Source organism: Hippichthys cyanospilos, chromosome 17, assembly GCF_059441005.1.
Source record: "Hippichthys cyanospilos isolate Australia breed blue-spotted pipefish chromosome 17, RoL_Hcya_1.0, whole genome shotgun sequence".
Classification (NCBI taxonomy): Eukaryota; Metazoa; Chordata; class Actinopteri; order Syngnathiformes; family Syngnathidae; genus Hippichthys; species Hippichthys cyanospilos.
In genome coordinates this window covers 11,511,298-11,525,370 of record NC_142385.1, presented here as the reverse complement: position 1 = coordinate 11,525,370, position 14,073 = coordinate 11,511,298, and the positions used below count along the sequence as shown (strand labels likewise).

Below are 14,073 nucleotides of genomic sequence, written 5' to 3'. Positions count from 1 at the left end.
ATAGACATATGGAGCAGCTGGACAGCTGATTTTGGGGTGTTAAATATTTGAATATTTTTAAGAATAAATTATTCAGGATATCGCTTGTATTCAAGGGACTCTTATCAAGAGAATGCGCTTGTTTATTTTTTTTTCTCTTAAAATGCTTTAAGTTTGCGCAAGTTGATGCTAGGAAAGAAAAACAAAGCTTGTTTGGTATCAGGAGGAATATAGCAATTCCCAGAGGGGAGGAATAGCAAAAAGAAAAACATGTTTTGAATAATGTCTGCCATTTTCTTTTCTCTAACTAAAAAGGAAAACTCCAATGAAATCTCAAATCTGATAAAGCAGATAACATTATTTCATTTCTGCAGGTATCAGCAAATATAAGTTAATGTTTCGTAATGTTCCATAACAGGAAAATGACATTTCCTTTCCAAATTAAGAGCAAATTAACTGGAACATGGAAGTTATTTATTTTGAAATTGTGTTTTCGTGACTGATTTGCAAATTGTGGTATGCTTGCGTTTTGCTAAGTTTGTTATGGTTGCGCATTGTCATCTATGACACAATTATCCGGCAGAATAGAGAGAACAAAAAAAAACAGATGTCTGAAGTTACCGAATAAAATACACCCACATTACATCACGACAACCGCACTTTTAAGTTTGATAAATTAGACACAGATGCGCAATTTTTGTTTTGTTGTTTCTCCTCATTCAAAAATTCTTTGCGCTGGTTTAAACCTCTTTTTGACCACAGCCATTGAGTCACATCTTGTCAGTTCCATTTCATAGTTTTTCCTTAAATCGACACTTGTTTGTTTTACCGGTGGATTGTCTCCTTGTGGCTAGCAAAAAAATAAAAAACCCGCAGATAAGCCGCTCTGGGCTACAACCCTCAAATCACAAGAAAGAAACTGCGGCTTATCGACCGAAAATTTCAGTAATCCAAAAAAAATTCTCACTTCCATGGATTAGGTTAAAAGTCCTGGGGTATTTTGTCCCATCGGTATTTTATAATAATATAAACCTGCCAGGGAAGTGAAAAAAAAAAAACCCAAACGGCTTCAATACATAGTAATCAGTGTAATTTATAGTAATCCACATATATAGCACATATTAATATATTTTCGCACTACTAGACAAATGACTTAAAGTTGCGTGAAACTTTTATCTGATTTGTTCAGTTACTGCAATTTACAAGCGACGAGAGACCCCGAGATTGACCAGCACTATGTACGCGTTCCCAAGTTGGACGTCACAGGCCCCAATTAGCAGAGAAATGCGAATGTAGCCAGAGGTGTTTAATAATACGCACGCGCTGAGTGTTTGGGAGGGTGTCATTCCCAAAGCGGCTGGCAAAGGCAACACGCTGGCGTCCAGCCGCCTCAGAGGTCAATGCTCTAGCGTGGACCCTCCCTCTGTTTAATTGCTTGTCACTTTCTATCCCGCGTGCTATGTTGCGGATAAAAAGGCGGCTTCTGTCACACCTTTACAAAACGTGAGCTCGCTCGGCATCGGAAACGTCCAGTTGTTGACGGTTACTTGGAACAGGTAGTCCAAACCGTGTGAAAGGCAACGGCGGACGCGGGGGTGAAACAGTTAGGTTTTTTTTTTTTTTGGGCATCATTTCAAAAAAAGGAAAACAGTGTTGCTATCATAACGAGCAATGATGACTCAGCTTGCAAAGCTCATGTGGCCAATTTTAGAAAAATGATAATGGAATCTTAATGGATTTTTTGGACTATAAACTGCACTAGATTATAAACTGCACCAATAAATAATTTTTTTTTTCTCATGTATAGGCTGCACGGCACTATAGGCCGCATGTTTTTTAACTGATATTAATAGTAATAGTTAATAGTTTTTAATTATCATTTTTATTTTTCAAACTGCCTGTTTACAGCAATATCAAGCCTTCATCACAGACTGAAAATTCTTGCGCTTTTAGAAATAACAACCAACACTGTATTTTTAACTTATGTTTGTATTGTTAGAATACTGTGCCAACACAACAGTAACATGCCTTTATATATATATATATATATATATATATATATATATATATATATATATATATATAATGAATTGATCTTTTTGTAATCGATTACCTTCACACAAGTAACTGAGGTGATTGATTACTTTAGGTACTAATTAAGTAATCAGTTATTGTAACAAAAAAAATATATATACAGAGAGAGAGAGAACAAAATGGTTCAATTGGTCAAAAACGTTTACGATTTAAATAAGGACTAACAATTATTTTAATTTTATTCAAATATCGGTTGATTTTTTGGTTATTTTTTTCTATTTCAGACTAATCTGTAACCTGTATGAACCCTGTTATTAGTTCAACTTCATAGAAAGGTGATCTATATTCCTTTTTCTTTTGTTCATGATGAAAGGGTACAAATTCAGGTATGCTTTTGCAATTTTTATAGAGAAGGATCTTATTCAAAAAAATATTTTCTCCTTCTTGAGGGGCCTTTGTGAAAAAATACTTGAGAAACACCGCTTTGAGGGGATCTCAGCGATTGTAGAGTGTGCTTCCACCATGGGCCTCTAGGTGTCAGTGTTCCCCATGCCGCTGCACTCCCACATCATCCTGCGTGCTCATAAAGAAGCCAGACTCATACTCCGCGAACGCACACGCACGCACGCCGCCGCGCAGCCACACGGCCAGCCGGGCTCTCCTTCTCCTCCTCCTCCTCCCCTGGCACGCTCCGAGACCAACCCTTGTGACCGCGTCGTCCTTCCCTCCGAACTTGCTCCCCTCTTGTGTCAAAGTGCGCTTGCCGAGCGTGACTGCGCGCCGAGGAAGAGCTTGGAAGTTTTGTCCGGGGATGCGCGCGGCTCTCCAGCCGGCTCCCGAGGCTCTGTCTGCGGGCTGCAGCTAACGCCGGTGACCCCGCAGAGGACGCTACAAGTTTGCAGCAGGTGTTCCCCGGCGGAAATGGACCTCCGACTGGACTCATCTGATTAATTCCTGACGTTTCGGGGGAAGCGCGAGAGCCGAGCGCATCTCAGCTCCGGGACATTTTCGTCATCGGCACGGCCGCCAGGACATCCTGCACCATCAGCATCCAGCAGGGACTCTGCGCACGCTCACCCGGCACTTGTTGTACCCCGCTCGGCTGTCTTTTGGGACCATGTCGGCTGGCCCCCGGAGCTCATCGATGCGGCGCGTCACGTGGATTTTATTTCTTCTCTTCATCATCCACTCCGCGCTCGGTCAAGGTAAGCTGCGGGAGGGCAAAATCACTTTTTTTTTCAAGCGTTTAAAGTTTGGGAGAATATAATTTTCCCGTCTTGCCGGTTCCCTAAATTTCCCCTGAGTACAATTACGACTCCTGTGCCATCGTGTAAGCGCTTGTAAAAATTATGCTCATTGTCGATCAGGTCAAGGACACATGGAGCACTGCTGTACCTCTGTCGTTATACAGTACGACGGTAGTTGGGATCACCTGATTTGCATGTCCATTTAACACAGGTTCACCTATTTAAGGTGTAAAAACTTCTTTGCATCTTCTGTCTGTAGTTACCCCATCCAGATGGTTTATTGTTTATTTGGCTGCGCCAGAATCAAAAACTGATTTCTCTCAGATTCGTCCACATTCCGAAACATATGCTCCAGATCCACACTTGTTCGTATTTGATACATTTTCACACTTAAGGTATGCATGGTGGGTTGGGGGTTAATAGTCCTTAAGTTAGAACTCAATCATGCAGAGTGCTCAAATTGAAGCTGATCGGCTCCTTGTAGGCATTGGTCAGACTCCTCTCAGAACCAAGCACTGAAGAATATCGTTGAACTCTGAGAACTATTCTGCATGTCATGACATTTCCTTTCGGTGGTTCCGAAGACAACTCTCAAAACAGTTTCTCGGTATTTTGCCTGACACCAGGGTCCGATCATTCTTTCCGTCCGCGACTTCGGGAAAAAGTCCGAGGCCAGATACAACGGCACGGTATTACCTCTGGTCCGAGCCCTCGGTGGCGCTCACTCAATAGCATCGCGTTGAGATGACGGCGAAAACAAACAAGGCGGGTATCCATCATTCATGAGGGCACATCCGAGTGGCTGACATTTACAGGAGCCGGGTAATCGCGTGTGCTCAGGATTAAGAGTCCTGACATTACCCGATTCCTTACCTTTACCGCTTTGTCGCTCTCTTAACCAAGCGCCCCGGAGACGTTTTATTTTGCCGAGCGTTGGCCTGCAGTAACCAAAAGTGACCCTGCATGGGTGACAACGCTTGCCGAGATTTTTTTTTTAAGGTCCGCCTGAGCAAAACGGATTTTTAACAACGGTGAGAATGGACTTCGAGGGCCATCAATTCCTGCCGAGCGGAGACAAATGGCCTCGTCCAGTCTTGTTCCTTTTTTCCTAAAACAAAAGATTGAAATACTCGTGGTTACCCGACATTTATTCGAGCTTTGAACTTTCGACACGTGAAGAATTGTTTTTTATCCTCAAAATTTACCATCACGATAGGCGAAAATTCAACAGTTTTCGCAGTCCTTCCGTCTTTCTAATTTCTGTGCCGCTTGTATTCATTAGTCACAGGCGAGCTGCAGCGGATATCCCGAGTGACTGCCCTGCCTGCAAGTGGCGAGATACTCCTGAACCAATAACCAGCCAATAACTAGACAGATGTAATCATAGAGGTTGGAATACGCAACGGAAAAAATGTGAGGATATGCAGAATCCACTCAGGCTGTCAGTCAAAACTTCGTTGTGAGTCAGACACGCTAACAACGATAACCCCGTGCCGTCTGGTAGATTTCCTCCAAAGTTAGTACCAAGTGGTTGGTACCAACTTTGTATCTAGGACCAGTTGAAATGCCCATAGTGACCCTGTTTATAGGGCCTGTATCATGGAAATCCAACTTATTGGAACTTTTAACCATGCTACAATATTTTAGTACCCCATAAATGCTATTTTCCGTCTTTGCTGAATTTTGAAGGATTCCTTACTTATTCTACACTTTTAGTACCGGCTCAGCTCGAGCAGATAAATGACTTGTGAGAGTGATGGTAATAACTTGTAGGGCCCTTGCATCACCGCTGTACCTCCCGCACAAGAGTAATTACGCCTTATCTGAGGAGATGTTCATATTTTTTTACTTTAGGTTCCGTTCCGTGTTTGGATGAGAAGTTTCGGCAAACAGCAACCTTTTCATTTATTTCTAAATTCTACAGTGGGAATGTGGAGATGGTGGAAATGTGTGGGAGTGCACCAACCACACAAAATATCGTTGTACATATTTTATCTGGAACTCTTATGAGCAGTGGTTTCCCTAGGGGATTGAGTTTGGAGTGTGTGCTCTCTTGACACGTAATTTTGCTTTGTTTGCAACTCCTGTTCATTTCAATATGCTTGTTTTTGGCTTCTTCATTCACTCTTGTTACTGATCGCTACAATGTTAGCTTTGTTGTTTCATTGTGGCGGTCGGCTTTGGAAAAATAACAAAGGGGGAACGACAGTCACACGGTGAGAAGTGGGAGTTTAAGTGGGAATAAGCTGTTTCACTTTTTAGTTAGTAATCCAGCCACCAAAAAAATATGATTCCATGATATAGGCCACGGGAGACAGACTCATCTAAGATTGTGAGCTGCATGGAGGAAAATCTATTCCCAAGTGGGCCGGACCAATAAAATCATGGTATTTATTTGTGTAACTTTATTTGTGTAACTTTAAAACACTTTTTTCACAAACCTGATATAGGCCCTTTAAAATGTCCGATGTCGATTTAGGCCTGAGTATTTATGGGTCTACACATGGCAGACCGATGTACCAAATTTCATATTACTCTGTGAAACTTGCTTCCGGGGTGACTGTTACAAACTAGGGGGGAGCTATAGAGTCTGCGCATTTAGCCAAATTGGCAATCAGGGTTTTTGCCTCGTCTTGGACTGAAACAACATTTGAATCAGTCTGGTCCAGTTGGCTATCTTTCAGTCTGTCACCATTGGTGCGGTGGTCCCCGTCAGGTTTATTTTGGAGCTTTTAATCTCGTTCGGCATACATACCAATGCATCAGTGCTAATAGATAAGCCCTCCAGACTCAGGGCCTCTTTGGGAAAAGTACTCGAAGCGAGGCCCTTAGATTATCATCCTTGAGGATGCTTTTGGCAGCGTTTCAATGCATGTTTGGAATTCTCACTGTACGGGACACAAATATTGAGACAGTAATAGAAGTCAAGGGCGCAATGACTTTTTTTTTTTTTTTTTTTTGAAGGCCTTACAAGATTGGATTGGAATTGTGTGTGTGCAAGCTTTGGAAAATTGGCTGCGTTCTTATCACGAGCGGCCAAATGCGCAATCTCGGACATGCAGGTGCAATAATATTGTTCTGTTTTCTTGCTTTTTCCTAATATGGTAAATGGAGTTCCACTTAATTTCTATCTCAGATACTCAAAGTGCTTAACACTGACTATTCATTTACTTACAGTATTTACAGTATAGTATTCACAGTATTTTAGTCAAGGGTTAGCAGATTCTTGGTAGTGTGATAACTAAGTGATCATGTTGTCACCGTCTGGGTGAAATTTCAGCTCCCTAATCTCTCTTTCAATGGTTTTGAAGGCACAATTGGAAACGCTAACTTGAAACCCTGACCCTGTCATCTAGGTCCAAATTAAAATCGCACGGCCCTAATGTAGAACCCTAATTTTGAACTAAAACCTTAACTTACAACCTTAGCTCAATTTTGAATCCATTCTTGAAACCCTACTCATGACTTAGCCAATCTTGAAGCCCTAATCTGAAACAGCTAGTTTAAAACCTGAAACTTCGAAAGTTATTTGAAACCCTATCTTTGCCTTCAAAAAAACTTGTTTTTAACTTTGCGTTTGAATTGGATTTGAAAACCCTGGCCTGGCTTTTAAACCCTAACCCTTTTTCAAAACCCTATTTTTTAACCCAATAGCTTTGGAATTCCCCCTTCGCCCGGCATGAACGTTTTTAGAAAAACGAGGTTTTGTAATGTTCTAATCTCGTATATCTGTGAGGAAAAAGCTGTCACAACCATCATAATTGACCATTTTTGTGCTGCAAATAAAACCGTAACCCGGGGACAACGAATAAATCCAAGTTAGGACGCATCAGGACGAGCTTTTAAAATTAACGTCATTGCGATCCTCCAGTCATCATTTGTTAGCGTAGTATAAATGTCTTCTCTTTATTTGGTAATAAAAGTGATGAGCGGAACGCCAAAAAAGAAAGGCATCCTGACACCGCCGCGCGACTGATCAGACGTCGCCGACGGATGTGATTTCTTCAATTTGTCACTCCTTGTAATTGACAGCAGGATGATGTCTACTTTGTCATAGCACCTGTGTCCTGCGTGGGAAAAAAAATAAATCCTTCACGCTTCAGGTGGGAGTCCAGTGCTGGAATCATCTCGGGAATGAGTTTTCGCTCTCATCTCAAGAGGGGGGGCAAAACAAAACCTCCTTCTCGAGGTTCATTACGGTCCAGCAGAGAAGTGCGAGTACAAGACCTAGTTTGGGGTATTTTTTAAAAAAATTCTCTGGATAGCAGCAAAAAATGTTTGACTGTGATAAGACAGTGGAATCGCAACAAATGGATTTTGCAGCTTATTGGTATTAAATGTTGATAAGTGAACGTTTGTCAGTGAGTTGTTTTTGGAAAAGGCAAGTATCGGATTATAGTATCGCTTTTACCCTTCACTGCAACTCGTTCTGCTTGCTTTTTGTAGTCTACATCCAGCGCGTTGTGTTTTTCGCAGCTTCAAGCTAGTGAGCCGTTGTAATTGCAAATCGCCATTACCGTTTAAAGTTTCAAACGAATGGAGCATTTCCTGTATCTTTTTCTGAAAAATTGGTAAATTTTCCCTAATTGGAATAATGAGACTGCTCCTACATAAAAAACAGGACTAGAAATGCGTAGTGGCGGCGAGTCAAGAACTTCCTCCCCAGAATTCCCTTTCGTAATTGAATGCGGCAGGTGCGTATAAGGTCAGACAAAAAGTGGCGCTACCGGCGTTGACATCTCGCTCATCAGAGGGTTCACCGAAGTGACAAAGGCACGGAATAATCAATGTCATTTCCCCCCAAACGATCCAGCCGGCGTCTTCCTAATTTCCTCATTGCATGGCGAGCCGCTTCTGATTTGTCGGGCCGACGCACGGAGAAGTTTTCATCCCGCTCGTCGTCTCCGTAACTCGCAGGAAATAACCGGCCGATTGGATTGAACGATTTAGAACTGTGCAATTTTCTCGTCAGCCGAGCTAAAATTCACAAATCTTTTTTTTTTTTTAAATGATTGCTTCCCAGCGCAACGGCATTTTTGATGTGGCTGGTTTGGAAAAATATGTTTCTTGTTGGGTGGAACGTTAACTTCGTTTACCTCTTTGTGAGTTGACTGATTTCCAATTTTTGGCGCTTTTTTATTTTTGCACGTTAATACTATAAATTTTAAGCTTCTAATTTTCCATCACGCTTGGAACCCTGCAGTTCAGTGGAGCTTAGCTGCAACAGCCAATAGCAGGCAATCTTCTAGGAAACAAAGGAAGGCAGAGGAAAACAGAATATTGTGTGCTATGCTTATGTAAACATGGGTGGTATCATATGAAAGATTGACTTCCATTCCTTACATTGAATTGCATGTAGGTAATAGCTATGTTGTATGTTTGGAAACACTGCCATCCAGTGTTCACACTTATCACTGCAGTGCTTAATTGGCTTATATCAGGTAAGGATTAGTCAAGGGTGTCAGCTACGCTACATAAAAAAAATGCAGTTGACGAAACTTTTATTATTATTATTTTGAAAGATGAGAATTCTCATCCATGGCACTGATGCTAAGTTAAGAGTTTGAATCTATATTTTATTCACCACTAGTGGGTACTCCAATAGTAAATGCATCAGGCAGTTTACTGTTGTGTTGGTGCAGAATTCTAAAAATCGGAATGTTGTTTGAAAATATTTTTGTGCTCTAATTTCTAAACGTACGGGCGCCTTCAATCTGTCTTGAAGGCATAATGTTGCTCTAAAAAAATGTTCATGCATGTTCAAATGCAACGTAGTGACGTAAAAATGCACTGCTCAGCACTTGTTCGCCATATCTAGTAGACTCATTTTCCAAATGTTTTAAATCTGTGATCATTGCGTCATTCAGAGTTGTGCTTCTATTTACTGGCTGTGACCTGTGTAGGATGCGACAAGTCACGTGTGACTCATGTTTCATGCTATATATTCAGGAGGTGATGGAGTTCGAGAGTTTCTTTTGTACTAAAGCCTTGTATATTTACGGCTGCTAGGCTTTTTTTTTTTTTTTTTTACTCTTTGATATGTTGAAAGTAAAATGCTAATATCTTACACATGTATTATGCTCAGCTATTGAAGCTGCTGATGCTTTTTCTTCTTTTTTTGTAGTCTGCTAGCGCTAACAATTTGCAGACTTGTGGATGGGAATTTTACCGTAGGGTACATCACAATTTAACCCTCGTCGTGCAGGATTTTGACCAATCCTTTGATCTTGACATCAAAGGTATTTTACATTGAAGGGAAAGTATTGGAAGAAGACTCTAGGGAGCTGAAATTTCACCCAGATTTCCCTGGCTCTTAATTTGGTCTTGTTTTTACTTATAACCCGATTGGTGATTCTAAGTTTATTTTAACCCTTGAGGCATTATGTTACAAGTTATGGAAATTCCTTTTTTTTTTTTTATATAAAAGAATTGATTAGGGGGGGAAACACTAGGGAGCTGAAATTTCCAGCAGATGATTAAACCATGTAAAATTTCAAAATGCAATGATTCTGACTTGTCTATGTGATTGCAGCTAGACATACGAGATTTTCTGCACAAAAATAATCATTGTCCACATTTTGGACCATATTAACCATTATAATTACAATTTTTGTGAGGAATGACTGAGGGAAGGACTGAGGGAAAGAATCTCAGCAAATGAGTTTTCCAGCCACCTCGGAAGATCATTTCGCTTAAATTAAGTCGAGCGACTTCATTTTATTCCTTTTTTTCTTGTTTTCTCAGACATAGCCTCTCTTGCTTCTGACTTGACACTCTCCAAGCATCCACATTAGCATCTGGAAGCCTTCAGCAAACGTAATCACATACCTTTCAAGAAAGTGGGGGGGTGTCTCTGAAAATAATGCTAGACTTGAACTTTCAGATTCGGTCTTTAATGCGTGCTGCGACCAGCAGGGTGGTTGACGGCCTCACCCCTGGTTAACTGAACCATAAAGGGACTGGAGCCTCAGGGGTCCCCGCCTACCCGCTCATGCAGATCTGCGCTCGTTTATAATGTAAATACGGTTCGGGAATCTTGGGAGGTCACCTCCTGAACCTTGTAATTGCACCTTCCCCCCCGGGAAGTGTTTTAGTGCATGGTACTGGGATAAATGTCAATGTGTGTCTAAAGCATTGATGATAAAGATTCACTGGTATGAGACGCAAACCGTGACACCACTTTTTCCATTAGGTGCGGATATTTTCTTAATCACGCGGAATTTATTTTTGTCCGATTAATTTCACAGTGGCCGTTTTACACTGAAAGAGTGCTCAGTTTTATTGAGTTGCGAGCTTAGCAGTAGTGTTGTGTAAACCTAGAGCGTAGAAAGTGTCATTCGATTCTGAGATTGGAGAAAGCAATGATTCGGTCGATTAAAACTTCCTTTTTTATCGTTTAAAAGACAAAATTTTCTGTGTGAAAATTCCAAAAATAACATTGATGATGATAACCCAAAAATGAAGTCATTAAAACCCTTCTGTGTCATTTTAAAGTCAATTTTTGCCATTACTAGACACATATAACTAAAAGTATTAAAAACAGACTATGAGGCTAAAAATTGCTAGCGATTGTCAAAACAGGTTTGTTCCTAAACGCTTGCAAACGGGATTTATTTGATTACAAATTTGCCAAAGACTCGGGCAAAACATGCCATGCGACGCTAGAGACTAGAAACCAAAATGCTAGCCGCGGCTTGGTCTATTACCTGATCCAAAAATCCAATTCCCAAAGCCATAAAACATTTTCGTTTGTGACCTGTAGCGTGTAGCGGCATCGGCTGAACCGCCGACATTTTGCAGCCCGATCACATCTGGTACCCACACCAGCTGTCTTGGCATTTTCTGTTTTATTGCATCCACACACACATGGAATTTGTGAATTTGATCCTTCTAAGCTTAGCGCTCAAGAGGGACATGTCCTATCTACCTATTCATAATGATGATGAGTAATAATGATGTAATGGGTTGTATCGCACTATTATTGAAATATCATTGGAAAGCTGAGGTCATTCTTTTTTTTTTTTCCTTTGACGCCAAGACCACGTTTTAAAATATGGGACACTGTGACTCATTTTGCTGTGGTGGGTCGCAATTTACTGTCAAATCAATTTCCTCGCTAAAATTGAGTGAAATACTATTAATCCATTCCATTCACCCACAAAACCACAATTTTTTGGGGGACCTTTTTTTTTTTGGCTAAAATACTGTGACCATGATGTGGAAGAAATACCCAGAATGGTCAAAATATAGTTTGTCCAATCCTTTGATATTTTCACAAAGGGAAAATGTCAAAAGACACTAGGGAGCTGAAATTTCACACACATGATGACATGTGAAATTTCAATATGGTATGACCACTAATCACAAAACCTGGGGTGTGCTATTGTCAAAAATCCCCAAACAATGACTCAAAATGGTCAAAAAACACTGTCTACTCCTTTGATCTTTACATCAAAGAGAAAGCGTTGAAAGAAGACACTAGGGAGCTGAAATTTCACCCACATGGTGACAAAATGTGGAATTTCAACATGGTATGACCACTTAGTTCTCACACTACCAGGAGTGTGCCTTGGCTAATATGTTGTGAGAATTACGTGGATGAAAATGACCGAAAAATATTAAGCAGCGTATCCTAGAAACAAATGTCCCAAGTTAAGGATGTTTTTTGCCACGAACAACTTGTTAGCGGTTATATTTGGAGATAACGACGCTGTGTTAGTTTTTCACAATATGATGATGTCACGCTCGTTAATTTGCCCACAACAATATCATGCCCTATCATATTTATAACAATAACTGCCCTTCACTTCTAAAGGCTACTGATCACGTAGCAAAGCAACGCTCGGATCGGCTACATGTTTACACACTCCGCGCGGGGAATAACGACACTTTACCCCTTCTTCTATGATGGTTAGATTAATCAGTCGCGGCCATATGCTAGCGTGTTGCAATTACGCTGCAATCTGACCACGGTAAACAGCTGTCGTCATGTTGCAAAAAGGACAGAGGACAATCCAAATTGCCTCCGCTTTGATTTGCGCGGCGCTTTGATTTGATGAGAGCTCGTTTGTTTTTTTTTCACACTTTACGCAGTCCTAATGATAACTGTTAGAGTTCCTTTTATTTGTTCCAGGTGGTTCCGAAATCTGAATGTGCAATGACGGCAGGATTTCTTTTATCGCGCCTCACTAAGTGAAAGAAACTGATAAGAAAAGGCTTTTTTTTTTTAACCTGATAATCAGATATTAGAGATTCTGACAACTTTGAAAAGTACTTTTTGATGATTCAAAAGCTGTAGAACTGTTCATAATATTTACCCAAGGGCGCAAGGTTAGCGCCATTTTTTTTTTCTTTTTGTCAATGTCCCCACACGTGTTTGACATTTCACAAATGAGCCATTTTTAAGGGTTGAATAGCGCGATAAGAAGAATATTTAAAAGAAGAGTACAGTATTTAAAAATGCAAACTTTTTATATAATCAGACAGAAAAGGCAGGTGACACATTCAGAAACTTCAGTGTTTTCTTTTTAATTGCTACTTAGAAAAAAAAACTGTGTTTTGAATACTTTATGTATTCATCTTTCACAGCTGCAACAGCGCTTCAGTTTGAACTTTGCCAGACGTGTGTTCTGCTTTGGGTGCTTGGAGCTCTTGAAAGTGCTTGAATTCTATGGTGCTTGAAATTATAATCATTAATGTTTCAATATCAACTTGTCCAAAGTGAAGAAATATCGAGTATTTTTAACATTTGTCTAGAAAGGAAAAGATCATGTGCAGCAAAAAATCTCATTTAAAGAATGCTTATTCCAAGATATTAAATCCAGCATTTTTTTTTAAATATTTCTCAAAAGATTTGTTCATAACAAATGAAAAGATGATTTTGTATGATCTCTCTTTTTCTTAATTTAGAAACTTACACTTAAGTAATTTACTTAAGTATTTACAGCAAGAGATATTACAATTATTACTTAAATCTACTGTATTGTCATCATCAATTAATAAAGTCAGAACGTTTTTTAGGGTTGTCTTGTTTTAAAATTACGACATTGCGTAATATAAAGCAATGATACATCAGGGAAGCATTTACTAGAATCTGGCAAAACTGAATTTTAATGACAAATTATTACTGCATTTTACAGTGTATTAGGACCATTTGGCTAAATTTAGGCTCGAAGGAAGAAAATCATGCTTATTGTAACCTCCATTTTGAATCAAGATTTTTGAAATAAGACTGTATTTGCTTAGATTTTACCTTATTGAAGTATTTGTTTGAATTTGATTTTCAACTGCTTGAACTGAGAATTTCGGACTTGTTTCTTCACTCCTTGTTTTTAAAACAATTCGGAAAAAAAAGTCTTTTGCTCCGGCAACTTTTGCAGCGTTCGTAAAAACAAATCCTTTGCCGTAGTATAATACATTTAAAAACTCCCCAACTTTTACTCAGAAAAACTCCATAGCTATTTTTCTGTTTATAATTTGTCATAGCTGCCTGAGTGGCTTAATGCCGGCTTTGCGAGAAATAGCAGAACAAGGGCGTGCTATGCTTTGCTAATATCCCGTGCTAATTTCTTTCGATTCATCAAATTAGCGTCACGCGTGACCACTTAGTGCTCTTAGTGGTCGTCGCTTAATGGGAGCGAGCCCGCAATAATGGAAGGCGCCCGCGTAAGAAGCGGCTGATTAGACGTGTGACATTTCCCGACCTCGGTTTTAGCACGCTAACGGCTAGCTCGGAGGCAAAAACAACAGCGTGACGCTGTACCCGCCAGATGTTGGCAGTCACGCGCACAAAAGATAATCACTCTCTCAGGTC

General features: G+C 40.2%; 1 protein-coding gene across 5 annotated transcripts in view; it reads left to right on the top strand.

Moving 5' to 3' along the window:
* Positions 1–2,663: 2,663 nt before the first annotated feature.
* Positions 2,664–14,073, top strand: part of sdk2b (sidekick cell adhesion molecule 2b) — a 233,371-nt gene continuing 221,961 nt past the window's right edge. For all 5 annotated transcript variants that reach the window (XM_088439406.1, XM_088439404.1, XM_088439405.1 and 2 more), the window contains exon 1: positions 2,664–3,218. In XM_088439406.1, the coding sequence (XP_088295532.1) occupies positions 3,131–3,218 (88 nt within the window). In that variant the 5' untranslated portion in view covers positions 2,664–3,130. The remainder of the gene's footprint in view (positions 3,219–14,073) is intronic.